General features: G+C 44.6%; 1 protein-coding gene across 1 annotated transcript in view; it reads right to left on the reverse strand.

Moving 5' to 3' along the window:
* Positions 1–3,261: 3,261 nt before the first annotated feature.
* Positions 3,262–27,510, reverse strand: part of podxl (podocalyxin-like) — a 155,079-nt gene continuing 130,830 nt past the window's right edge. The window contains exons 5-8 of the mRNA XM_060842702.1: positions 23,223–23,379; positions 18,696–18,751; positions 8,626–8,796; positions 3,262–7,103 (exon numbers count right to left, since the gene is read on the reverse strand). Of these exons, the coding sequence (XP_060698685.1) occupies positions 6,909–7,103; positions 8,626–8,796; positions 18,696–18,751; positions 23,223–23,379 (579 nt within the window). The 3' untranslated portion in view covers positions 3,262–6,908. The remainder of the gene's footprint in view (positions 7,104–8,625; positions 8,797–18,695; positions 18,752–23,222; positions 23,380–27,510) is intronic.

Here is a 27,510-nt window from a genome sequence, read left to right on the forward strand (position 1 = left end):
GGAAGTTTAAAAGTGGAGACAAATTTAGACCTACTCCTCACTATTGGAAGTAACAAAAACTGATCAACTATTCCATTGGATTCTTATATTCTGAGTTTATGTTTTAATAATGGTCATTGAATTTGCTCTTTAGTTGAACTCTGAATCCTGATACTGCTGCTTTTGCAAGTGAAAGGGAAATGGCACTAAATTGGAGCTTGGGGAAAGAGGCCACTGTTACGCCAACTGCGAATGGCCAATGTGAACAGAAGGCAGGCTGTAAAACTTACACCACAGGAACAAATTCTGGGCACTTGAAATGCAAGATTATTGTCTGCAGGTAGATATAAACAGATTATAACCGCTATAATGGGTGGCATTTCTAGTTCTGATAAGCAACAAAATATAAAAGATTAAAGTGAGCTAAATAAATAATATCTAAAACAGAGTCACAGTTTGCAACTGGATTCAAAGTACAGTACAACCTAGTCCATTCACTTTAAAATTGATTTTGGAAAGGAACATTAGGAATCAAATCTGAGTATATCAAGGGTTGTAATTGTTCCTCGCTGTAATCAGTTTGAATGACTAGATGTAGGTTGTAATTTGACTCCCAACTGTAAACTCATTCAGTGTTTTACGTATATGTATTTCTGAAAGAAAAATAGCATGGTGAGTGCACAAGAAAAGTGAGTGGTTAAAAGAGGCAGCATCTTAATGTTTAAGAATTGGCTGCAGAGCTGACTAACTGTTTTAGATTTGGTTACAGAACTGACTATCTGATTTGGAAAGAAACCGAGAAATGTGACTGGAATAACTTGCTTCAGAGAGCTCTGGGCTAAATTACCTGTGTGCTGCCATTTCAATGCCATTTTGTTGCAATTTTCCTTATATTTCCTGTCAGGTTAACATATTAAGGAGTTATAACTTATGTGCTTAGGATCATGGCCCAATTCAGAATTATGCTGCAATGATGTGGGGGTGGTACTGAGGTTTTGGCTCACCTTATCTTAGATTCCTGACCTGCAAGATAAAATTTTATGTACACCAATGCTGAGTAATTTATAGAAAACCCTGCCATTGCTCTCCTATTTGTTCCTGAAGGACTAAATACAGAAGAGTTCACTACCTTTTGTGGGTGGCACGGTGGCACAGTGGTTAGCACTGCTGTCTCACAGCGCCTGAGACCCGGGTTCAATTCCCGACTCGGGCGACTGACTGTGTGGCGTTTGCATGTTCTCCCCGTGTCTGCGTGGGTTTCCTCCGGGTGCTCCGGTTTCCTCCCACAGTCCAAAGATGTGCGGGTCAGGTGAATTGGCCATGCTAAATTGCCCATAGTGTTAGGTAAGGGGTAAATGTAGGGGTATGGGTGGGTTGCGCTTCGGCGGGTCGGTGTGGACTTGTTGGGCCGAAGGGCCTGTTTCCACACTAAGTAATCTAATCTAATCTACCTTCCTTCATAGTAATCCATACACCGTCCCACTCAGCAACTCCCCAAATCTTCATTACTCCAACCTCCTCTTAATCACCCACTAACTACCTTTCACACGATCCACATCTCTGAGGTATTCTAATCCCTTCATTGACTGTTCCTAACCCTTTATATTCTACCTCCCCCTCAGATACCCCTTACTCCTTCACTGACCAAAATTGGTGACATGGTTAACAGTGAAGAAGATGATCTTTGATTATAAAAGGATCTTTATCAATTGGCCCAGTGGACTGAGGAGTGGCAGTGGAGTTTTAATTTGGATGAGGTACCACATTGTGGTAAAACAAACATGTGCAGGACTTATACTGTTCGTGGTGGGCCCTGGGTAGTGTTCCTGAACAGAGAGACCTTGGAGTTCAAGTACATAGTTCTTTGAAGGTTGCACCGCATGTAGACAGGGTGGTTAAGGTGTTTAGTACACTTGCCTTCATTGCACAGACCAATGTCTAAAGGTGTTGAGATTAGAGAGGGTGGTGCTGGAAAAATACAGCAGGTCAGCCAGCAGCCGAGGAGGAGAGTCAACATTTCGGGCATAAGCCCTTGTCCGAAACGCCGATTCTCTTAGCCCATGGATGCTGCCTGACCTGCTGTGCTGTTCCAGCACCGCACCCTTGACTCTGATCTCCAGCATCTGCAGTCCTCACTTTCTCCAAGGGAGTTGAGTTGTCATGCTGAGGTTGTACAGGACATTGGTGAGCCACTTTTGGAGTTCTGTGCGCAGTTCCAATCATCTTGCTGTTGGAAAGATGTTAAATTGGAGAGAGTCGAGAAAAGATTTACTAATTAGTTGCCATAAGGTGAAGCCTTTTCCCTAGGGTAGGGCAGTTGAAGACTAGGGAACACATATTTTTAAGGTGAGAGGAGAAAGATTTTTAAATGATCTGGGGGGTGGCGGGTGCAACTTTTTCACACGGAGGGTGTGAAATGAACTGCTAGAGGAAGTAATAGATGCAGGTTCGGTTAGAACTTTCAAAAAGCATTTGGTCACATACGTGAATTAGAAAGGTTTAAAGGGATATGGGCCAAATGTGGGCAAGTGGAACTGGACTGTTTGAATTTTTCCCATGCTGTGTAACTCTTTGGTACCCCTTCAATCCCATTTATACAATCCATCATCCTTTTCCCCTCAGTACCACTAGCTTCTCCTTCCTTGCAGAGAGAGTGAAATATAGACCGATTGTAGATACTTTTGAAAAAGGTATCTTCACAAAACCGCTCTTCTGTTGCCCTCGTTTACCGCACTGTCATGTTTATCACTCCCAATTCTGGGACCACACTCCAAATTGATCCTGTCTCCACAGTCGTGGACTTAACTTTTCAACTAAATGACGAATACCCACAGCTGCTGCACAAAGGGTAGCTCTCCAGTGGGAAATAATCTGGGTTACTTGGCAGAAGACTGCTCTTAAGTCTCTTTCATAAAATAAAGTCAGAATGATCATGAAGTAGATGTGAACAGAGAAGCAAATTTAACATGACTTTCTTGTATCCTCCTCGTTTGTGGATTTTAACTTTTTTTGTGTGGTAGAATCTTGGTGTATGGGTATCACAGAGTGGGAGAAGTAGAGTCAGTCTGCATTGTTGGGAACAGTTACTGTGACAATTAAAGACATTGTTCTCTCACCTGAAGTTTCCAGCATAAAGCAATGTGTCTACACATTCTCGGCAGTTTCATTGTCAGAGTCCTCACTTCCTGTAGTATTCTCAAATGGAGCCAAGTCCAGTTTTCAACTGAGAATAAGAACATTTAGCAATTTGTCTAATTTAATTTGTAGATATTCAAGTTAAAGGAATTTAAGGATTATTTTATTAGGTGCTGTATTTATTTGTTAACACAACTACTGATAATATGTACAGAGGTCTCTTTGTGACAGTACATCTTTCTGTTAAAACGGACTCATTTCATTAACATGGATGTGGAGCAGTACACACACCAAGTGAAGGAGGGTCACTGGACCTGAAACATCTCTACAGATGCTGCCAGACCAGCTGAGTTTTCCCAGCAATTTCTGGTTTTGAGTGGTCAGGGGAATGGATGCAACCCAGCCTATTAAACAATCATCTGTAGAGCAGCTATAAAGATTTATTGATTGAGAACGGTAATTGGGTATGACTTAACAGTTTGACTATTCCAATGTGTGGCCTGATGACTTATTTAATGATTAATAAAGAAAACATTTACTCTCTGAACCAACAGCTACACGTGGACTGTTCTATGCATTTCCCACAACCAGTTTTGTGCATAGCAATTTAAAATGCCCTAGCTTCATTTACATTGTCCCTTAAAGTAAACTTAATCATAAACGTGGACGGGTCTGTAAGCCTGGATTGGTGATTATTTTAAAGATAAAGAAGAGTGACAGAATTATTGTGTCTCTGGAACTGTCTCAAGTATTGAAAGTGGAATTGTAGTGAATAATTACTGCTGTCCTGGAAAAAACCCTTTGACTACTGTGGAACCTTTGGCAGAGACAAAGAGGCTGATGATATGGTGAGGGGAAAGAGAATGATGGATTGTGTATATGGGATGGCAAGGGTAACACAGAGGGAAGAATGTTGGCAGTTGTCTTCTCTTTAGATAATGGAGCGGGTAGCACTTTCACTGGAGTCTGAGGTTTCAGATTCAAGTAGAGAGATGACTTCACTAAATTCTAGGTGCACAGTCCACTATATAACAGAGGGAATGCTCCCCTGTTGAAGGTGCTGTCTTTTAGTTGAGATGTTAAATGAAGATGCCCTGTCTCCTCTTTCAGGTGGACGTATAAAAATCCCATAGCACCAATGAAAGAAAGAGCTCAGTCAGCATCACAACTAGATTAGGTGGTCCATTATTGCACTACTGTTTCCCAGAACCAGGTATGTGCAACCATACTGATATTACAACGGTTGCATTTCAACATTGGCTGTAAAACATTTTGGGATGTTTTATGTAAGATGCTACGTAAGTATTCTTTCTTTCACTTGGAGAGCCGGTCAATGCTGTAATCCCACCTTCAGGGGCAGACACAAGATGGGACATAATGTCCCCTTTTCCAATCTGTAAGTTTAAAAAAAAATCTAACTGATTTGTTTAAAAATGTTTAGAAGTCAGGCAAGAATTCTAATTTATGGAGCTACGCTACTCTGAGATTAGCAGCTTAGGATAAACAGAAGCCCAACACTGATGATGTATAACTCAGCAGCAGTGAGCAATGAGCAGACATGTTGAAGGCTAGGGGAATGTAAAATTCAAATCCATCGAAAGATTCATTCGTTCTGTTGATGGATGTGCCCCATTTGTGTGATGATCCAATTACACTGAGATTAAGTGTTAAAGATCCAACTTCCATAGAAAAAATGTAAAGTCACACCATCAGTGGAAAATTTTGGAAAAATTATAGGCCTTACCAATATAATCCTACAGGGACAGGTAACGTTCCTGGCCAATTTATCTGATATTGCTACAGAGGTGTCAAAAGATTTGAATATTTTTGTTTAAACATGGGGCTTTGCAACAAAATAATGACTCCGCATCCACCACTCTACAAAACCATCTGATGTTCTCAGTCTATAATAAAAAACTGATTTGTCTCCTCAGCATTAGTCACTGTGTTAGATGGTAGTCTGTGGTGTCTCAACTCACTGGGGTGGGGGGGGGGGCTCAAGTATTTTACCTGAAAAAATTGTGACTGCAATTCCAACATGAAATAGTTAAAGCCAGATTCTTCTGCTTTGTAATGCACGTGATTGGGCAGTGTTGGTGTTCTTGAAGGTGATTGGGCGGTGTTGCTGTTCTGGAAGGCGATTGGGCGGCGTTGGTGTTCTGGAAGGTGATTGGGTGGCGTTGCTGTTCTGGAAGGTGACTGGACGGTGTTGGTGTTCTGGAAGTTGACTGATTGAACTTTGGGGTTTTCACTTTTTGTGAAGTTAGGAACCTTTTCCATATCGGAGCACCACTCCATTAGTCCCAGATATCAATGTCGAGGGGTTAGAAGTTCAAGGTGCTTCTCTTCTTAAAAGTTGCCCAACCCTGGTTGGGCCCAACTGGGGACGTTTCATTACATGACCTGCAAAGGTCCATTTCCCTGCACCTCAATTTCCCACTACTGGTCACCCAACATGTCCACTCTTAGAGGTTCCTTTGTGAAGTGAATATCACCTGTTTGTCAAATTTCTGGCTGTCACTGAAACAAGTCTTTGGGAAGCCCCGTGGAAGAAAATCAAAGTGGGAGTTGGGACCCCAAAATGGGGTCACGGGCAGAAAATGTGGGGTTATGAGCTCTGAAGCAGCAACAGTCGCAGTGGACTACAACGGAAATTTCCTGGAAAAGCTCTGTATATCTGTTGGGAAAAAGCAGAGTTAACCTTTCAAGTCCAGTGACTCTCCATCAGAAAATCTTCATCAGAACTCATGAACGTGTTACTGGACTCGAAGCGATAACTCTGCTTTCTCTCCACACTGCTGAGTTTCCGCAGCAATTTCTATTTTTTTTTACAGATCGCTGGCATCCACAATTCCTTATTTGATTGGCCACTGTGCAGTTTTGACACTGACAACAGCTGTCACCCACTCAGGGCCCATCACACACTCGGCTCTGAATGTGGGGGGATCGAAATGTCTGGGAAGTACTGACATATCAGAGAGTTTTATAACAAAAGTGTTCAAAGAAAATGTTAATAGAAAAAAATACTATTTATGAATGCCCTTTTCATTTTGCTCACAGCAGTGACCTGCAAATTGCAGACTTTCATTAGACACTTGATAGTAAATTCACTAGAAATATTCTCCCTTGGAATAATTTGTTCAAATTTACTGGCTCAGCCCTTAGCACGTTTTTTTAACAATGACCCAGTGCATTCTGCTTTGGAATTCCTATGTGGGATATGGGTATTGTCGGTAAGGCCAATATTTATTACCCACCATACATTGGACTGGAACCGAATAGCATGCTAGGGCTATTTCTGGGGTGGTGGACGGGGGTAGGCATTTGAGAATCAACCACATGGATGCTAATCTGGAATCATGTATAGAACAGGCCGGAGAAAGGTGGCAGATTTCTCTCTATCAAGGGCATTGGTGAACCAGATGGGATTTTCCTATCAATCCATAATCTCAGGGCCATCGGTGATGAGATGACCTTTTCATTTCAGATTACGTTCGAAACTCGATTTTCAATTCTAAAGTTCTGAGGCAGGATTTGAACTTGTGTCTTTGGAGCATCAGGCATCCAGATTACTTGTGAAGTGACGGCTATGTTCGTAACAGACCTCAATAAATCCTGGAACCTCTGATTTCCCAAATAAAACCAAACCTATTAAAAATAATATGGAGGTCAGGAGGTTGCTGCTTGGGTGAAAGGTTCAGTTCTGTTGGCGGTATAAGATCCCTATATAATGAAGCAATCATATGGGAGTGTAGTGGGGCTGGAGGGAGCAGTCATCTTATAGTTCAGCTGCTTTATAAGTGAGTGTCCTCCTCCTCCACCTCATCCTTGGTCAGGCTATCCATGGGAACAATCCAGTTGTCCATGTTGTCTTGCATGTTGACCTTTGAGCTCGGCTTTTCCTGCATCTCCGGCTCACATTCGGTGATGTCCATGGCCAAGTTGTCATGGCAACCGTTGTCCACTGGCTGAGTCTCCTCGGTGAGGTACTGTGAAAGGGAGAAGGACACAATGACAGCAGAGGTTTTAATGGAGGGCCCAGTCCCTCCCGCAGATTTTTCAGAAACAGGGTTTTCAGGTCAGTTAATAAACACTGTGGAATCCTGCTGTGCTAAGCTTGGCTGCCTATGTTTCCCGCATTACAGCAGGTGACTGCCCCTTCTTAGGCAGATCCTATCTGGCTGTAAAACACCCCTGGGCATAGCGTGGCGAATGGTGCTAAAGAAATGCAAGTCTCCCAGGTTCCTGGGGAATGAGCAGTTCAGGATTTAATGACTAATGCAAGATTGCCATCTGCTGCTCACAACTTGCAATAGCTTCCCAGTGTGTCTGGAAACAAAGTGCAGACCCAATGTAAGAACAGCAGAGGGAGCTGTCTCCTAACTACTGCAATTTGTACTGTTATTTAATAGTTAAAAAATCACAACACCAGGTTATAGTCCAACGGGTTTAATTGGAAGCACAAGCTTTCGGAGCGCTGCTCCTTCATCAGGTGGTCATATATGTAGCACCCGTAATGTAATGTAAATACGTTTCACAGGAGAGTTGCAAAACTCGATCTTGCAAAATGTCATATTGGGAGATATTACAGGGGACAATCTAGTACATTAAAGACCTTAAAGATGAGCAAGGTGGTGACAGACAAAATTTAGCAGCAAGTTTCAGTGTTTAGAGCCTAGTCAGATGAAGGCACTGCTGCCAACAGTTGACTGATCAAACTCCGACATACTGAAGCTCCTTGAATTTGAGGAGTGCAGAGATCTCGGGACTGGAAATCTCCTGCCTTTTCAAGTATTGATTAGTCCTGGCCTTTTGAATTTTTTCCAACGCTTTCCCACCCACTGACATTGGACTAACTGATCTGTAATTACCTGTCCTATCCCTGCTGCCCTTCTTGAACAAAGGAACCACATTAGCTATCCTCCAGTCATCTGGCACTTTACCTGTGACCAGCGAAGTGTTAAATATCTCTGATAGGGCCCTAATAATTCCCTCCCTTGCCTCCCATAGCAGCCTATGGTGTATTTCATCAGTCCCTGGGTATTTGTGTACTTTTATGCCTCTAAACTTCCTCCTTATTAATCTAAGCATGTTCTAAAACCTTCACCCCAACTCCTAAAATGTCTTTCTCTTCAGTGAGTACACGTGAGGAGTATTTTCATCCACTGCCTTCATTCACCGGTTTCTCCTTCGGTCTCTAATGGGTCCCTTCATGTCACTGGGTGAAAACCCTGGAATTCCCTTCCTAATAGTCTGAGGACTGCTCACATAAAAACGAGAGGACTGCGGATGGTGAAAATCTGAAACTAAAAAGCAGGAAGTGCTGGAGAAACTAATGAAACATTTTGAGAATGTGAATCATCTTCAGGATGGGCCCAGCCTGAGATACCACAAAGTATTTGTGTTGGCCCTGCTTTATGTGAGGATTGAGGCTGAAATAAATTTTTCTTTTTTAAAAGTACAATTCTACGCCTGCTGTTACTGGCACTCTCTTTATAGAGTTCCACTTACTTGATCCTTCTTGTTGTGTGACTTGCGTTGTGAACACCTGTACACAACAACCGACAGCAAGATGAGCAGCAGCAAGGCGCCAGTTACCACCATGGCAATGCGTTTCTTGAGCTCGGATGGTGTCTGCTGCTCAATTTTGTGTCCTTGGTTGGCAAAAAACCGAATACCCAACTTCATTAAAAAAAAACAAAGAGGGGAACTGTAAGAATCACTGAGAATTTAATCAAACAAAAGAAAAAAAACAACAAATTACACAGAAGCTGGAAAATTATCCTCTGACCATTCTTTTTTTTTGTTTAAATATATAAAGCGAATGCAGAGAGCAAGATCTTTCAGCAATGGGAAAGATGTTGAAATGTCTGGGACTAGGGTGCACGTGCTAAAGGTGAGAGGTACAAATTTTCAAGCAAATGTGATGGGCAAGTTTTTAATCAGTGTGATAGGAGTTTGCGCTGCCAGGGGTGATGGTAGGTACTATTGGGGCATTTAAGAGACTTTAAGATAAGCACACGAATATGCAGGGAGATGGACCAAGGGCAGGCAGAAGGGATTAGTTTAACTCTGTATCATGTTCAACACAATATTGTGAGCTGAAGGGCCTGTTCCTGTGCTGTACTGCTCTGTAATGGAATTTTAAGTGGAGGTAGCAATATGGTGGGAAAGAACAATGGGGTAGAGGTCTGCACTTAACATAATGGGTGTGTGTGATGACAGAAACGATCTCTCATCTCGATTTGAGGATGGCAATTCCTAAGGACTGTGAGTGGCAGATCTTTATCTGATTGAACAGGCTGATTATTAAGCTGCAGCTCTCCGTGTACACGGTAGGATGTCCTTCAAGGTACTGGGATTGCTGAGTGTGGCATTTGCTCTCTTATCCTTCCTCCTCCATCACCATCCAGCCTCGACGTTAAGCCAGTGTGACTCAAAGCATCGTGGAAACTGATGGCTACATTGTCGCTATTTGTTTGATTGGTAACACCCCTCTCCCCGTCACTAACATTGATGCTGCTGAGCTTCAAGGAGGGATTTCAGGGGTCAATGTAAAGAATTTAGATGATTCTCTCCTGGATTGTTGTCCATCTGAGAATTGGGAAAGCAACTCCTGACGGCAAAGATACTTTTTAGCCATAACGTCCAAAACAATGAAGTTGATCTTTGAGGCGTTTTTGGCCAGGACGCTGAGCTGGCTGTGAGAAGGACACTGGCAACTTTTTGAGCATCTTCCCCTTGAACCCTCGGAATGTGGCGAGGGCGTTGCTGACAGAATTTCTCCTGTGTGACACTGATACCCAGTCCAGATCTTATTACAATACAGGAGTTTGATGTGGGCAGCACGGTGGCACAGTGGTTAGCACTGCTGCCTCACAGCGCCTGAAGACCCGGGTTCAATTCCCGACTCAGGCGACTGACTGTGTGGAGTTTGCACGTTCTCCCCGTGTCTGCGTGGGTTTCCTCCGGGTGCTCCGGTTTCCTCCCACAGTCCAAAGATGTGCGGGTCAGGTGAAATGGCCATGCTAAATTGCCCGTAGTGTTAGGTAAGGGGTAATGTAGGGGTATGGGTGGGTTTCGCTTCGGCGGGTCGGTGTGGACTTGTTGGGCCGAAGGGCCTGTTTCCACACTGTAAGTCTAATCTAATCTAATCTAAACTACTCCGCCAATGGGAACTTTTCAGAGATCTTTGTTCTTGGAGACTTGCTGCCCTGGTTTGCTTCTGGTGAGTGCAGTTGATCCAGTATTGAAACATCGTTGGTGTCCATATGAGAGAAATAGCTTCAGGAAGTGTATTCCAGCATCTCTCCTTCAACATACATCAGAAGATGAGTATTTGGCTCACCTGATGTTGGCTGATACAAGTTTTCTTTCAGCAACCTTCAAGTTTCTTGTTTTCTGAATCAAGAAGGGCGTGCAAATGTAGTGCATTGTGGGAAATGTGCTGCGGGTATCTGCAGATTGTGGATCGTGGCAGTCAGTTTGGTTTCAGTATGAGGTGACCGAGGTGGTACTTAATGTGAAAAAGTCCCTGTCCAGATAATGTTATTAATAATGGAGAGGCTTTCACACAGTGTCTGGCCCAGATTGCGATCTAACACTCCAGACAACTGCATCATAAGACAACTGCATAGAAGTGATTATACCGCAGGGAAGAGGGGGACTGTGGGTGATGAGACATGGAAGTAGAAGGTAGATGTGACAGCAGATGAAGTGATCCTGCTATCCCTCCTCCACAGGGGCACCAGGCCAGCGATGGGTTAGGGCTGCAGCCTGAGGACGACCAGCTGTTATGCCACAGCAGTTCCAATGATGTGACCACGCTGATTGTTGGATATGGTATGGATTAGGCCAATTATACTCCGCCACTCAATCATGGCTAATATGTTTCTCAACCGCATTCTCCTGCCTTTTCTCCATTACCCTTGACCCCTTACTAATCTAGAGCCTGCCTATCTCTGTCTTAGACGTATTCAATGATGTGATCTCCACAGCCTTCTGTAGCAATGAGTCCCACAGATTCCCCACCCTCCAGCTGAAGAAATTCCTTCTCATCTCACTTCTAAAGGATTGTCTCTTCACCCCAAGGCTTTGCCCTCAGGACCTAGTCTCTCTTGCTAGTGGAGACATCTTCTCCTCATCCACTGCATCGAGTACAAACTCAGAGTCATCAAACACACCTCTTTCATCCCCGGGATCATTTTTGTAAACCTCCTCTGGACCCACTCTGACTTCAGCACGTCCTTCCCTAGATACAGGGTCCAGAAGGGCTCGCAATATTCCAAATTCAGTCTGACCAGACCATTACGCAGCCTCAGCACTACATCCCTGCTCTTGTATTCTAGCCCCATTCAAAATGAATGCTTACATTGCATTTGCCTACCTGCCAACTGAACCTGCATGTTAACCTTTAGAGAATCCTGAACTAGGACCTCCAAGTCCCTTTGCCCTTTACAAAGTCCTTCCCAATTTAGAAAATAATCTATGCCTCTATTCTTCCTACTAAAGTGCATAACCTCTCAATTTCCCACATTGTATTCCATCTGCCATTTCTTTGCCCAGCCGGTTCAAGTCCTTCTGCAGCCTCCCCACTTCCTCAACACTATCTGTCCCTCCACCTATCTTTGTGTTAACTGTAAACTCAGCAGCAAAAACCTCACTTCCATCGTCTAGATTGTTAGTGTAATGTGAATAGTTGTGGTGCCAACACGGGCTACTGTGGAATTTCACTGGTCACCAGCTGCCATCCTGAAAAAGACCCCTTTATTCCTACTCTCTGCCTTTGTCAGTCAGCTAATCCTTAATTCATGCCAATACCCTTCCCTAATACGATGGGCTCTTATTTTATTTATAGGCCTCGTAGGCAACACCTTGTGGCTTTCTGGAATTCCAAATAGATCATGTCCACTGGCTGTCTGTTGTCTAATTTGTTTGTCACTTTCTCAGAATTCCAACAGATTTGGTAAAGTCTTACCAATGACTGAGGTCAGGCTCCGCAGCCTATAGTTTCCTGTCTTCTGCCTCCCTCTCTTGAATAGGAGTGTTATATTAGCCAATTTCCAGAACTCTGGGACTCTCCCTGACTCTAGTGATTCCTGAAAGATCAATGCCAATACCTCTCCATTCTCCTCAGCTATCTACTTCAGAACTCCGGGGTGTGGTCCAGGTGGGTTATCCACCTTCAGGCCTTTCGGCTTCCCCAGCTGATGGTGGGCAAGTGATGGCCACTACCCTCACCTCTGCTCCTGACTGTCTTGAAGTTCTGGTTGGCTGCTGGTGTCTTCAACAGCGAGGACTGATGCAAAGTACCTATTTAGTTCCTCTGCCATTTCTTTATACCCTATTGCTACTTTCATAGAACATAGAAAGATACAGCGCAGTACAGGTCCTTTGGCCCTCGATGTTGCGCCGATCCAAGCCCACCTAACCTTCACTAACCCACTATCCTCCATATGCCTATCCAATACCCGTTTAAATGCCCATAAAGAGGGAGAGTCCACCACTGTTACTGGCAGGGCATTCCATGAACTCACGACTCGCTGAGTAAAAAATCCACCCCTAATATCTGTCCTATACCTACCACCCCCTAATTTAAAGCTATGCCCCCTCGTAATAGCTGACTCCATACGTGGAAAGAGGTTCTCATGGTCAACCCTATCTAAACCCCTAAACATCTTGTACACCGCTATCAAGTCACCCCTAAACCTTCTTTTCTCCAATGAAAACAGCCCCAAGTGCCTCAGCCTTTCCTCATACGATCTTCCTACCATACCAGGCAACATCCTGATAAACCTCCTCTGCACCCGTTCCAGTCCCTCCACATCCTTCCTATAGTATGGCGACCAAAACTGCACACAATACTCCAGATGTGGCCGCACCAGAGTCTTATACAACTGCAACATGACCTCAACACTCCGGAACTCGATTCCTCTGCCAATAAAAGCCAGTACGCCATATGCCTTCTTCGCAGCACTATTTACCTGGGTGGAAACTTTCAGAGATCTGTGTACATGGACACCAAGATCCCTCTGCTCATCCACACTACCAAGTATCCGACCATTAGCCCAGTACTCCATCTTCTTGTTATTCTTACCAAAGTGAATCACTTCACACTTAGCTACATTGAACTCCATTTGCCACCTTTCTGCCCAGCTCTGCAGCTTATCTATATCCAGCTGTAAGCTGTCACATCCTTCCTCACTGTCAACAACTCCACCTACTTTCTTATCATCCGCAAACTTGCTCACCCAACCTTCTAGCCCCTCCTCCAGGTCATTTATAAAAATGACAAATAGCAACGGTCCCAAACAGATCCTTGTGGAACACCGCTAGTAACTGCACTCCAAGATGAACCTTTACCATCAACTACTCCCCTCTGTCTTCTTCCAGCCAGACAATTCCTAATCCAAACCTCCAATTCAACCTCAATGCCATACCTCCGTATTTTTTGCAGTAGCCTACCATGGGGAACCTTATCAAACACCTTACTAACATCCATATACACCACATCTACTGCTTTACCCTCATCCACCTCCTTAGTCACCTTCTCAAAGAATTCAATAAGGTTTGTGAGGCACGACCGGCCCTTCACAAAACCATGCTGACTATCCTTGATCACATTATTCCTATCCAGATGTTCATAAATCCTATCCCTTCCAATTCTCTTTAAGACTTTTCCTCACAACAGAAGTGAGACTCACCGGCCTATAGTGACTAGTTTCCTAGTTTTACTTTCCCAGCAGTGCAATGTCCACTCTTGCCTCTCTCTCATTTTTTATTTAACTTATAAAAGAGGATTGCATGATTTTTTTTTACTGCCAGTTAGCTTAGCCTCCTATTTCATTGTCTCTCCCTGTGTTGCTTGTTTTAGAGTAGGCGAGTGACTATTTCACCAGATTTTCTTTACGATATGATAAGATATGACTAGTACAACAGTAAGTGCATTGTGGGTCAATCTACAGCACGTGGTCAGCAACAGTTCAAGAAGGTAGCTGACCCCCGCCCCCTCCCCCCCCCTCTCAGAGGCATCTAGGGATGGGCACTAAATGCTGGCCAGGCAGTGGCAACCCTGTCCCGTGAGTGCATAAAAGAAAGGTTGTTAGCCTGTTGACTGCCACATTTGGTGTTCTATAACAAATTGTCTGATAATAGTTCGCAGCACACTGGCGTTCCCTTCCAAGACATGCATGAAATAGAATGTTCAGCAGACTACCTCTTCCCATCGCCACCTTCACTCAAATGGTCTCACAGAATGCATTTGGAGAAAGTGAGGGCTGCAGATGCTGGGGATCAGAGTCAAAAAGTGTGGTGCTGGAAAAGCACAGCAGGATTCCTGATGAAGGACTTATGCCTGAAACGTCGACTCTCCTACTCCCCGGGTGCTGCCTGACCTGCTGTGCTTTTCCAACGCCACACTTTTTGTCACAGAATGCATTAGATTAGCTTAGATTCCCTACAGTGTGGAAATAGGCCCTTCGGCCCAACCAGTCCACGCTGACCCTCCGAAGAGTAACCCACCAAGACCCATTTCCCTCTGACTGATGCACCTAACGCTATGGGTAATTCAGCATGGCCAATTCACCTAACCTGCCCATCTTTGGGCTGTGGGAGGAAACCAGAGCACCCGGAGGAAACCCATGCAGACACAGGGAGAATGTGCAAACTCCACAAAGTCAGTCGCCTGAGGCTGGAATCGAACCTGGGTCCCTGGTGCTGTGGAGGCAGCAGTGCTAACCACTGAGCCATCCTGCTGCCCATTGTTCATGATGTGAAATCTATGGTCATTAAGAGTGACTTGCCAACATTCTTTTGGATTGCGATGTTAAATCTCTGCTTCTCATCCACGTTTACCCTCACGAGAGACTCTCATGTTTGGGTGACAGACTCTCATCACTGACACACACTGACATGACCACGTCATTGGAAAGAGGAAGGAAAATCAAGCGGTTATGCCAACTTGAATCAGGATAAAACATAAGAGCCTGAGATTTTCACACAAACACATGGGTGCCTGGATTGGAGCTATATTGTTTTATCCAGCCTAGGTCATATGACATTATAATGAGCAATGGTCAAGTCCTGGGAACAAATTGACAATATTACTTTTCATCGACCATGTGTCCCAGAGGGTGCGTATGTTATACCAGACAACCATCACGTATTTATGACAAAATATAATCATCCATCCATGATGACAGACCACAGACTGTAGAGCTGTGATGATTATATATGGACCTATGGTGTGTCCAACAAAATGTGACTGAAATGCATTGAGAGAATTGGGGATGCAGATTTGTGTACATATTATCAGAAATTGATTCCTATCCTTTAAAGGGAAAAGGGGTAATGTTGTAGCGTGACACAGATTATACACCAGATGGGCCTGTACCTTTAAGACAAAGTCAGAAGTCACAAGACATCAGGTTATAGTCCAGCAGGTTTATCTAAAATCACAAGCTTTTGGAGCTATGCTCCTTTGTCAGGTAAAGTTGTCCTGCTGTACTATTAACAGGCATGGTGTGACTTTGGGCCTTGTCCATCCCAGGCCGATAGCGGTACCTCCACATCATGGCTATCTTTAAGACAAGTTATATGACATCATACCATGAAATGTCAGCAGACTATGTGTAAGTCTGTGATTTCATTGCCTTGAAAGAAATGAGATCGTGAGAGACCAGAGACAGTATATTTCTGTCAGGATGAAATGCAAGGCTGGTGGGTGTAGGGAATGCTGGATCACCAAAGAAATTGAGGTATTGGTTGAAAAAAAAAGGAGGAAGCATATGTCAGGTGTAGACAGCAGAGATTGAGTGAATCCTTAGAAGAGTGTAAAGGCAGTGGGAAATCAGGAGAGCAAAATGTGGACATGAGATAGCTTTGGCAAATAGGGTTAAAGAGAATCCAAAGGGATTCTGTCAAAACATTAAGCATAAAAGGGTAACTAACGAGAAAATAGGGCCCTTCAAAGATCAGCAAGGTGGCCTTTGTGTGGAGCTGCACAAGATGGGGTGGGGAAGGTGGGGATATTAAATGAGTATTTTGCATCAGTGTTTATTGTGGAAAAGGATATGGAAGATATAGACTGCAGGGAAAAAGATAGTGACATCTTGAAAAATGTCCATTTTACAGAGGAGGAAGTGCTGGATGTCTTGAAACGGTTAAAGGTGGATAAATCCCCAGGACCTGATCAAGTGCACCCTAGAACTCTGTGGGAAGCTAGGGAAGTGATTGCTGGGCCTCTTGCTGAGATACTTGTATCATTGATAGTCATAGATGAGGTGTGGGAAGACTGGAGGTTGGCAAACGTGGTGCCACTGTTTAAGAAGGGCGGTAAAGACAAGCCAGGGAACTATAGACCAGTGAGCCTGACCTCGGTGGTGGGCAGGTTGCTGGAGGGAATCCTAAGGGACAGGATGTACATCTATTTGGAAAGGCAAGGATTGATTAGGAATAGTCAACATGGTTTTCTGCGTGGGAAATCATGTCTCACTAACGTGACTGAGTTTTTTGAAGTAACAAGGAGGATTGATGAGGGCAGAGCGGTAGATGTGATCTTTATGGACTTAAGTAAGACATTCAACAAGGTTCCCCATGGGAGACTGATTAGCAAGGTTAGATCTCATGGAATACGGGAAGAATTAGCCATTTGGATACAGAACTGGCTCAAAGTTAGAAGACAGAAGATGGTTGTGAAGGGTTGTTTTTCAGACTGGAGGCCTGTGACCAGTGGAGTGCCACAAAGATTGGTGCTGGGTCCACTACTTTTCGCCATTTATATAAACGATTTGGATGTGAACGTAAGAGGTACATTTAGTAAATTTGCAGATGATGCCAAAATTAGAGGTGTAGTGGACAGCGAAGAAGGTTACCTCAGATTACAACAGGATCTTGATCAGATGGGCCAATGGGCTGAGAAGTGGCAGATGGAGTTTAATTTAGAAAAATGCGAAGTGCTGCATTTTCCAATATAAATCAGAGCAGAACTTATACACTTAATGGTAAGGTCCCAGGGAGTGTTGCTGAACAAAGAGACCTCGGAGTGCAGGTTCATAGCTCCTTGGAAGTGGAGTTGCGGATGGATAGGATACTGAAGAAGGTGTTTGGTATACTTTCCTTTATTGTACAGAGCATTAAGAAAGGAGTTGAGAGGGCATATTGGGGCGGCACGGTGGCACAGTGGTTAGCACTGCTGCCTCACAGCGCCTGTAGACCCGGGTTCAATTCCCGACTCAGGCGACTGACTGTGTGGAGTTTGCACGTTCTCCCCGTGTCTGCGTGGGTTTCCTCCGGGTGCTCCGGTTTCCTCCCACAGTCACAAAGATGTGCGGGTCAGGTGAATTAGCCATGCTAAATTGCCCATAATGTTAGGTAAGGGGTAAAAGGGGTGTATGGATGGGTTGCGCTTCGGCGGGTCGGTGTGGACTTGTTGGGCCGAAGGGCCTGTTTCCACACTGTAAGTCTAATCTAATCTAATTGCAACTGGACAGGACATTGGTTAGGCCACTTTTTGAATATTGCATACAATTCTGGTCTCCCTCCTATCAGAAGGATGTTGTGAAATTTGAAAGGGTTCAGAAAAGATTTACAAGGATGTTGCTAGGGTTGGAGGATTTGAGCTATGGGGAGAGACTGAATAGAATGGGGCTGTTTTCCCTGGAGCGTTGGAGGCTGAGGGGTGACGTTATAGAGGTTTACAAAATCATGAGGGGCATGGATAGGATAGGATAAATAGACAAGGCCTTTTCCCTGGGGTGGGGGAGTCCAGAACTGGTGGGTGTTGGTTTAGGGTGAGAGGGGAAAGATATAAAAGGGTCCTAAGGGGCAACATTTTTATGCAGAGGGTGGTGCATGTATGGAATGAGCTGCCAGATGAAGTGGAGGAGGCTGGTACAATTGCAACATTTAAAAGGCATCTGGGTGGGTTTATGAATAGGAAGGGTTTAGAGAGATATGGGCTGGGTTTTGGCAAATGGGACTAGATTAGGTTGGGATATTTGGTTGGCATGGACGAGTTGGACTGAAAGGTCTGTTTCCGTGCTGTATATCTCTGACTCTAAGTTAATGATACCAATCAATGTCGAACACCTGATTCAAGAAGAACTCTGTGGTGTATGTTATGGGAACTAACACGAAGGAATCCTCATAAAATGCCATCAAATTGAACTTGAGACTCTCTAAGGGACTGGCTCAGCTGGCTTTGGTGTGAGTGAGGAGGGTGCCTGGGGGTTAAACCACCCCTTTGGGTAAGGACAGCTCCTTTGCTTTCCTTTCCATAAGGAATACCAGAAAAACGATGCACCAGAGTACTCAAAATTAGGAAAGCTCCTCATTTAAAACGCAACACTTTAAAAACTGGCTCTATAGATTTCCTTAAAATAATGAGGGGGAGTCCAGGTGGAGAAGGATCATGAGCAGATGGAATAGATCCAGGAGTGACGAGGCAGCCCTGGAAGGAGTGAGATTAACAGCTCTTCCTTCACCTTTGATTTTCCACTGCCTACATTTCTGATTTATTAAGGGAGTCAGTCTTAAATTGTACATTGCAAAGAAAAGGAAGATGTAGCAATACAGAAAATTACCTCTTTCAGTTCTTCCTTTGTTTCACTCAGAACACTTTTGACATTATTTGTATCCACTGTGAAAGAAAAGAAAACATATTCAAGATTAACACCACCTATGACATTGATTGTGGTGATGTTCAGAGTCCACTCTGATCAAGAGTTATCCATTGAGGAACTGCGAGGCTGTCTTCATGCTCGGTTGATTCCGGCAGAATAGATTTCTGCACCCATCCTTTTCACACTTAGTTTACAACAGTTATCCGTATTGGTTATAACACCTTTGATACTGTAAAATACCTTAAGACTTTACAATTTCTTTGACTGTAATATATTTACATATCAGGAGCTGAAACACACCTTCCCACCCTAAACCTCTAGTTCTGGACTCCCCCACCCCTTGCCTATTTATCCTATTCATACCCTTTCATGATTTTATAAACCTCTATAATGTCACCCCTCAGCCTCTGACACTCCAGGGAAAACAGCCCTAGCCTATTCAGCCTCTCCCTGTAGCTGAAATCCTCCAACCTTGGCAACATCCTTGTTAATCTTTTCTGAACCCTTTCAAGTTTCACAACATCAGAATTGCATGCAATATTCCAAAGGTGGCCTACCCAATGTTCTGTACAATCCAACATGACCTCCCAACTCCTGTACTCAATACTCTGACCAATAAAGGACTTGAATATAAAATCAGGGATGTACTTCTGAGGGTCTATAAGACCATGGTCAGACCATATTTGGAGTATTGTGCACAGATTTGGGCCCCATATCTCAGGAAGGATGTACTGGCCCTGGAGCAAGTTCAGAGGAGGTTCACAAAAATGGTCCCAGGAATGAAAAACTTAACATATGAGAAACGTTTGAGGACTCTGGGCCTGCACTTGATGGAGTTTAGAAGGATGAGGGGAGATTTAATTGAAACTTACAGAATACAGAATGGCCTGGACAGTGTAGGTGTTGGGAAGATATTTCCATTGGTAGGAGAAACTATGACCCAAGGGCATAACATTAGAGTAAAGGCAAGACCCTTTAGAATGGAGATAGGAGAAACTTCTTCATCCAGAGAGTGGTGAATCGGTGGAAATCACTGCCACAGAAGGCTGTGCAGGTCAGGTCATTGAGTATATTTAAGACTGAGATAGGTTCTTGATTGTAGAGGGGCTCAGGGGTTACGGGGAGAAAGTGGGAGAATGGGGATGAGAAACTTATCAGCCATGTTGAATGGTGGAACTGACTTGATGGGCTGAATGGCCTAATTTCTGCTCCTGTGTCTCATGGTCCTTGGCATGCTGCAGCATTCCAGTGAATCCCAGCACAAACAGGAGGAACAATGTCTCATCTTCAGACTGGCACTTTACAGCCTTCTGGGCTCAATATTGAGTTCAACACCTTTAGATTATTTCCCTTTCTTTTAGCTTCACTTGTTACATTCTCTGTCACCATGTCCTCTCTCCACTCCCACCCCCCAACTCCAATGGAACTGTCTGTCCTTCCCAGTCTGACAGTTCGACACACCATTGTTCTGCCATTCTCACTGTCCGATCACTTAATCTGAACTATCAACATCTTTTGGTCCCCAGCGCTCCATCCTCTTCCGCTGCTCCACCCCCACCAACGTTTGGAAAAATACTGGTACCTCCACACTTCCCAATCAGCTCTGATGAAGAGTCATCCAGACTCGAAACGTTGGCTTGCTCTTTCTCCATGGGCAAAACAGAAATTGCCAGAAAAGCTCAGCAGGTCTGAGGAATCCTCACTTGACCCGAAGTGTAAACTCTGATTTCTCCCCACAGGTGCTGCCACACCTGCTGAGAACCATAGTGTCCAAGGACGTACAGGCTGGGTGGATTAGCCATGAGAAATGCAGGGTTACGGGGATACGGTGGGGTGGTGGAAGGGGCGGGGGGGGGGGAGGAGTTAGGTCTGGATGGGATGTTACTTGGAGAGTCAGTGTGGACTCGATGGGCTGAATGGGCTGCTTCCACAGTGTAGGGATTTTATGATTCTAGTCGATGAACTTCTATGCTCAAAGCTCTGTCTTGGACAAGCTTTATGACCGAACATCCACGAGTCATAGAGTCATCGAGATGTACAGCATGGAAACAAGAGCCTTCAGTCCAACTCATCCATGCCGCCCAGATATCCTAACCTAATCTAGTCCCATTTGCCAGCATGTGGCCCATATCCTTCCTGACCCTTCTCATTCATATACCCATCCAGATGCCTTTTAAATGCTGTAATTGTACCAGCCTCCATCACTTCCTCTGGCAGCTCATTCCATACACGTACCACCCTCTGCATGAAAATGTTGCCCCTTAGGTCTCTTTTATACTTATCCCCTCCCACCCTAAACCTATGCCCTCTAGTTCTGGACTCCCCCACCCCAGGGAATAGACTTTGTCTATTTACCCTATCTCTGCCCCTCGTGATTTTAGAAACCTCTATAAGGTCACCCCTCAGTCTCTGACGCTCCAGGGAAAACAGCCTGTTCAACCTCTCCCTAGAGCTCAAATCCTCCAATCCTGGCAACATCCTTGGAAATCTTTTCTGAATCCTTTCAAGTTTCACATCAAACTGATAGGAAGGAGACCAGAATTGCAAGCAATATTCCAAAAGTGGCTTAACCAATGTCCTGTATAGCTGCAACATGACCTCCCAACTCCTGTACTCAATACTCTGACCAATGAAGGAAAGCATACCAAATGTCTTCTTCACTATTTTATCTATATACAGTCCAAGGTCTCTTTGTTTAGCTACACTCCCTAGGAACTTACCATTAGGTGAATAAGTCCTGCTAAGATTTACTTTCCCAAAATGCAGCACCTTGCATTTATCTAAATTAAACTCCATCTGCCACTCCTCAGCCCATTGGCCCATCTGATCAAGATCCTGTTGTAATCTGAGGTAACCTTCTTTGCTTTCCACTACACCTCTAATTTTGGTGTCATCTGCAAACTTACTAACTGTACCTCTTATGCTCACATCCAAATCATTTATATAAATGACGAAAAGTAGTGGACCCAGCACCAATCCTTGTGGCACTCCAATGGTCACAGGACTCCAGTCTGAAAAAAACCCTCCACCACCACCCTCTGTCTTCTACCTTTGACCCAGTTCTGTATCCAAATGGCTAATTCTCACTGTATTTCAAGAGATCTAACCTTGCTAACCATAGGGAACCTTGTTGAATGCCTTACTGAAGTCCATATAGATCATGTCTACCACTCTGCCCTCATCAATCCTGTTTATTACTTCTTCAAAAAACTCAATCAAGTTCATGAGACATGATTTCCCATGCACAAAGCCACGTTGACTATCCCAATTCCGTTCTTCCATTTCCAAATACATGTACATCCTGTCCCTCAGGATTCCCTCCAATAACTTGCCCAGCACTGAGGTCAGGCTCACTGGTCTATACTTCCCTGGCTTGTCCTAACACATTTCTTAAACAGTGGCACCACGTTAGCCAACCTCCAGTCTTCCAGCACCTCACCTGTGACTGTCAATGATACAAATATCTCAGCAAGAGGCCCAGCAATCACTTCCCACAGAGTTCTGGGGTACACCTGATCGGGTCCTGGGGATTTAGCCAATTTCATGTGTTTCAAGACATCCAGCACTTCCTCCTCTGTAATCTGGACATTTTTCTCTGAGAGTCGTAACTCTGAGCAAAGGACTTTATCCTCACTTCAGCCCTAAGTGGCCAACTCCTTATTCCTGACTCCATGTTCTAGATTCACAGCCAGGAGGAAGCATTTTCAGACTATCTGCCCTTAAGTGTCTTTCAATTGAGCCATCTGTTATTCAGCTAAACCCAGGAATATTGGCCCAGTCTACTCAATCTTCCCAACAGTCACCTCATCCCAGAAACCAACCTGATGATTCTTTGTTGCATTCCTTCCCTGGGATGGGATTTATGTCTGTTTTTAGGTAAGGTGACAAAAACTATACACTGTCCTCTGGACACAACTACATAGACACTCTACATAACTGTGGTATGTATACAGCAAGACTATTCCAATCTTCCAAATCCTGGAATTCCCTTCCTAATAGCACTGTGGGTGTTTTTACTCTCACCAGTAACTTCAGGGTTTCTGAAAGGCAGTTCGCCACCTTCTCAAGGGGCAATTAGAGTTGGACAATAACTATTGGCCCAGCTAACGACGCCCATATCCCATCAACAAATAAGATCCAGTTCCCCTATTACAAAGGCTGACATACCATTCATTCTCAAAGTTGCTTATATTAAACAGTATCTTAACTTGCTGCAATTCATACACGAAGATACCCAGGTCGCTGATGCATGTGCACACACTGTGCTGCGCCCAAGAATTGTGGCCCTCCCACCAGAGAGCTAATGCAACCCCAGGATGGAATCAGATCTGTGTAGAGCAATACCACTGAAGATAGGGAGCTGTGTACTTATCCATTAAGTAATTGGAGTTGGGGGAACTGTTTGTTCTTAGACACCAGTTTGCACAGTATTAGGATGAGAATGGGGATGAGCTATCGCGGGTACAAAGTGTTACAAGATAGTCTAACCTTTAAAGGAGATATCGATGTTTAGCCTTCTGTCGGAAGTTTTCACCTTACTGAGCTTGATTAAACAGTGGCTGCATCCTTCGATGTTTTGTTTCTTGATGAGACTCCCGCACAGCAACTGACCCAGCTTCTTTCCTTTGTCGCGCACGTACATACTCTGGAATAAGTGAAGCACATCAGGACAGGGCGTTAAAATATCTGTACATGAGAAATAATGGAGAACATTCCTGCAGGATGGTTGGAAAGCTTTCAAGCCAGTTGTTGTCTTCACTGGATTGGAGCTGGGGTTTTCCTAGTTCCTGCTGGGATGTTGACCTCTAGGTACCAAGTATCATCCAAATTTGCCTAAAAAACCGAGCCGATGAACATCAAATGGGATATTCTTATACAGAGCAAGCCATTCAGTCTACCTGAATGGGCTGGAAGAGACTGCCCAAGATTTATACTAGCGCTTATACTCCACAAAAACCTCCTTCCATCTGTACTTTATATACCTCTCATCAGCATTAACCAATATTCTATAGGAGCAGGCCATTCAGCCCTTCAAGCCTGGACTGAATTACTGAATTAGCATTATCCTCACATGTACTCACATGTACACAGTGGAAAGTTTACAAGTCGCCACTTACAGCGCCACCTTAGGTACACAGGTAGCTAGGTATAGAATCTTGGCACAGAGTGGAAAAAGTTCAACATTACAGTCTTTCTTACTAAAAAGTAGAAAAACAAAGAAACACAGTTCAAGCTCATGGCTAATCTGTATACCTTAATGACCTTAACAAAAATTTATCTCCCTTAGATTTAAAATGAACAACAGATCCAGCATTTTGTGGAAGAGAGTTCCAAAACTCTCAGATACTGAGGGCAATTCTCCAGCTAGCTTAGTAGAGATTGGGGTGGCTGGGGGGAGCTGTGGGGGAAGGGTGCAGAAGGGGTTTAGCTGAGAGCTGTCTGCTCTAGGTTCCAAAACTCTCCCATCCTTTTTGTGCAGAAGTGCTTCCTAACCCTTCCCCTGAACGGTCTGACCCTAACTCTCAGACTGTGCCCTCTATTTCTAGAACTCACAACCAGTCGAAATCGTTTATCTTGATCTACCCTGTCTTTTCCTAATAATGTAGAGACATAGAGATGTACAGCACGGAAATAGGCCCTTCAGCCCAACAAGCCCACAATGACCCTCCAAAGTGTAACCCACCCAGACCCATTCCCCTACCCTATATTTACCCCTGACTAATGCACCTAACCTACACCTAACACTACGGGCAATTTAGCATGGCCAATTCACCTGACCCGCACATCTTTGGACTGTGGGAGGAAACCAGAGCACCCGGAGGAAACCCACGCAGACACGGGGAGAATGTGCAAATTCCACACACAGGCTGGAATCGAACCTAGGGCCCTGGTGCTGTGAGGCAACAGTGCTAACCACTGAGCCTCCATGCCGCCCCAAGGTCACCTGTCAGACTCAGCTTTCCCAGGATGAGAGACCACAGTTTGTTTAGTCCTTTGTTACAGTTAAACAGAGAATCCCAGCAGATTGCCAGAGAGTGGCCGTCAGGATTAATGGTGTGCTTGCTCCCTCACATTCACAGGCCGAAAGATACTGAGGCCAATTCTCCAGTTAGCTTGGCAGAGATTGGGGTGGGGTGGGGGTGGTGAGCTGTGGGGGAAGGGTGCAGAGGGGGTTTTAGCTAGGAGCTGTCTGCTCTAGGTTCCATCCATTATTCCACTCCACTGACTGCATCAGAAGTGTATATCAGACAAAACCCACAGCCCATGTGATATTGCTGCTTAGGGCTAGCACCTAAGTCCATTGTACCCCCGAGAACTGAACTAATAACCATCTACATAGCTCAGTCTGGTCACATGTTATCTGATTCAAGGTGAAACATCACTGCATTTTGGGAAGGCAAATCTCAGCAGGACTTATACACTTAACGGTAAGGTCCTGGGGAGTGTTGTTGAACAAAGAGACCTTGGAGTGCAGGTTCACAGCTCCTTGAAAGTGGAGTCGCAGGTAGATAGGATAGTGAAGAAGGCGTTTGGTATGCTTTCCTTTATTGGTCAGAGTACTGAGTACAGGAGTTGGGAGGTCATGTTGTGGTTGTACAGGACATTGGTTAGACCACTGTTGGAATATTGTTTGCAATTCTGGTCTCCTTCCTATCGGAAAGATGTCGTGAAACTTGAAAGGGTTCAGAAAAGATTTACAAGGATTTGAGCGACAGGTATAGGTTTAATAGGCTTTGGCTGTTTTCCCTGGAGCGTTGGAGGCTGAGGGGTGACCTTATAGAGGTTTACAAAATCATGAGGGGCATGGATAGGATAAATAGATAGAATCTTTTCCCTGGGTTGGGGGAGTCCAGAACTCAAGGGCATAGGTTTAAGGTGAGAGGGGAAAGATATAAGAGAGACCTCAGGGGCAACTTTTTCACACTGAGGGTGGTATGTGTATGGAATGAGCTGCCAGAGGAAGTGGTGGAGGCTGGTACAATTGCAACATTTAAGAGGCATTTGGATGGATATATGAATAGGAAGGGTTTGGAGGGATACGGGCCAAATGCTGGCAAATGGGACTAGATTGGGTTGGGATATCTGGTCGGCATGGACGAATTGGACCGAAGGGTTTATCTCTGTGCTGTACATCTCTATGACTCTATAACTGTTGCTGCTCCTGACCTGGTCTGATCACCAATCTCAGCACAAGGTCTCCCCTCCCCCATTCCCCCCCCCCCCCACTGACCCAAGCACAGCATCTACCCCCTTCCCCATCCCAACCACTGACCTCAGAGTCTGAGTTTATAAAAGTCCTTCTCTAAACATTGGCAATAAAGGGGGCGGTGGAAAATGGATATGGTGTACTATTCCCTCCTAGTCAACAGCATTCCTTCCATCAACATCAGGACAACAGTTTGTTTTTTCTTGCAGTTGTTCACGGGAGTGCAAACAATTGTTGCATTCTCAAACATTTACAACACTAAGTCCACTCCGTGAAAGTGCTCTGGCACAACCTGAGCTTGCGAAGGCTGCTTATATAAATGTAAGCTCTTTCTTTACTTCCAACTTGCTTACATTGTGCATTTCGACATTGGTCAAGAAGGAAATTGCCTGATGGCACAGAAAATAAGTTATCCTCCCAACAGTGCAGCACGGCACAAAGAGGGTCAATATCCCTGGAGTTAGAGCTGAGCCCATAGCCTTCTGCCTCAGGAGGAACAGCAACTACCCCCCTCAAATCCCAGCCAATGTGAAAACATCCACGTGCTCTGCATTGTAAAATCTAACTTTGAGCCAGTTTGAATTGCGCGATTCCACAGCCTTATTACACCAACGGGCCAGGCAGCCAATTAGTAATTGGCTTAACCTCTTATAAGATGTACTGGCCAAAGTGGTCACTAACAGGTAGATCATGGAGGAGGGTCTTACTTCCAGGCTGTCTGTCTCTGTTCCGTAGCAACATTGGTGCCCAGGTTTCCATGCAGAGGGAGCTTGTGGTGTCCAATAATATGCTTGAAGCTTTGAGAGAGGCGGCACCGCAAGGGCTGGAGCGATTTACACCCCCCACAATTCCGTTTTGATTTAATTTCCCTGGAGTGTCAGAGGCTGAGGGATGACCTTGTACAGGTTTTTAAAATTATGAGATTGAGTAAATAGACAAGGTCTTTTTCCTGGGGTGGGGGAGTCCAGAACTAGAGGGCATAGGTTTAGGTTGAGAGGGGAAAGATATAAAAGAGACCTAAGGGGCAACTTTTTCATGCAGAGGGTGGTATGTGTAAGGAATGAGCTGCTAGAAGTGGTGGAGGTTGGTACAATTACAACATTCAAAGGTATCGGGATGGGTAAATGAATAGGAAGGGTTTAGAGGGATATAGACCAAGCACTGGCAAATGGGACTAGATTAGTTTGGGATAACTGGTTGGCATGGACGGGTTGGACTGAAGGGTCTGATTCCGTGCTGTACATCTCTGTGACTCTATGACACTCCCCTTCACCTCACAATAGCAGCATTCAAGAAGCTCCTGGACAAGTACATGAATGGGAAGGGAATAGAGGGATCCGGATCCTGTAAGTGACAACAGTTTTAGAATGGAAGGGCAAAATGTGTCAGTGTGGGCCTGGAGAGCTGAAGGCCTGTTCCTTGTCTGTATTGTTCTCTGATTTTTGTTCTATTGCCCTGCCCTTATCAGGCTTTGTAAGTAAATTGATTCATTGGGTGATTTTGCAGCGGTAGATAAGAATTGAAAAGTCAAATGAGTGATTTAGTGATTGGAATAAATATATTCAGCTG

Source organism: Hemiscyllium ocellatum, chromosome 23 (assembly GCF_020745735.1).
Source record: "Hemiscyllium ocellatum isolate sHemOce1 chromosome 23, sHemOce1.pat.X.cur, whole genome shotgun sequence".
NCBI lineage: Eukaryota > Metazoa > Chordata > Chondrichthyes > Orectolobiformes > Hemiscylliidae > Hemiscyllium > Hemiscyllium ocellatum.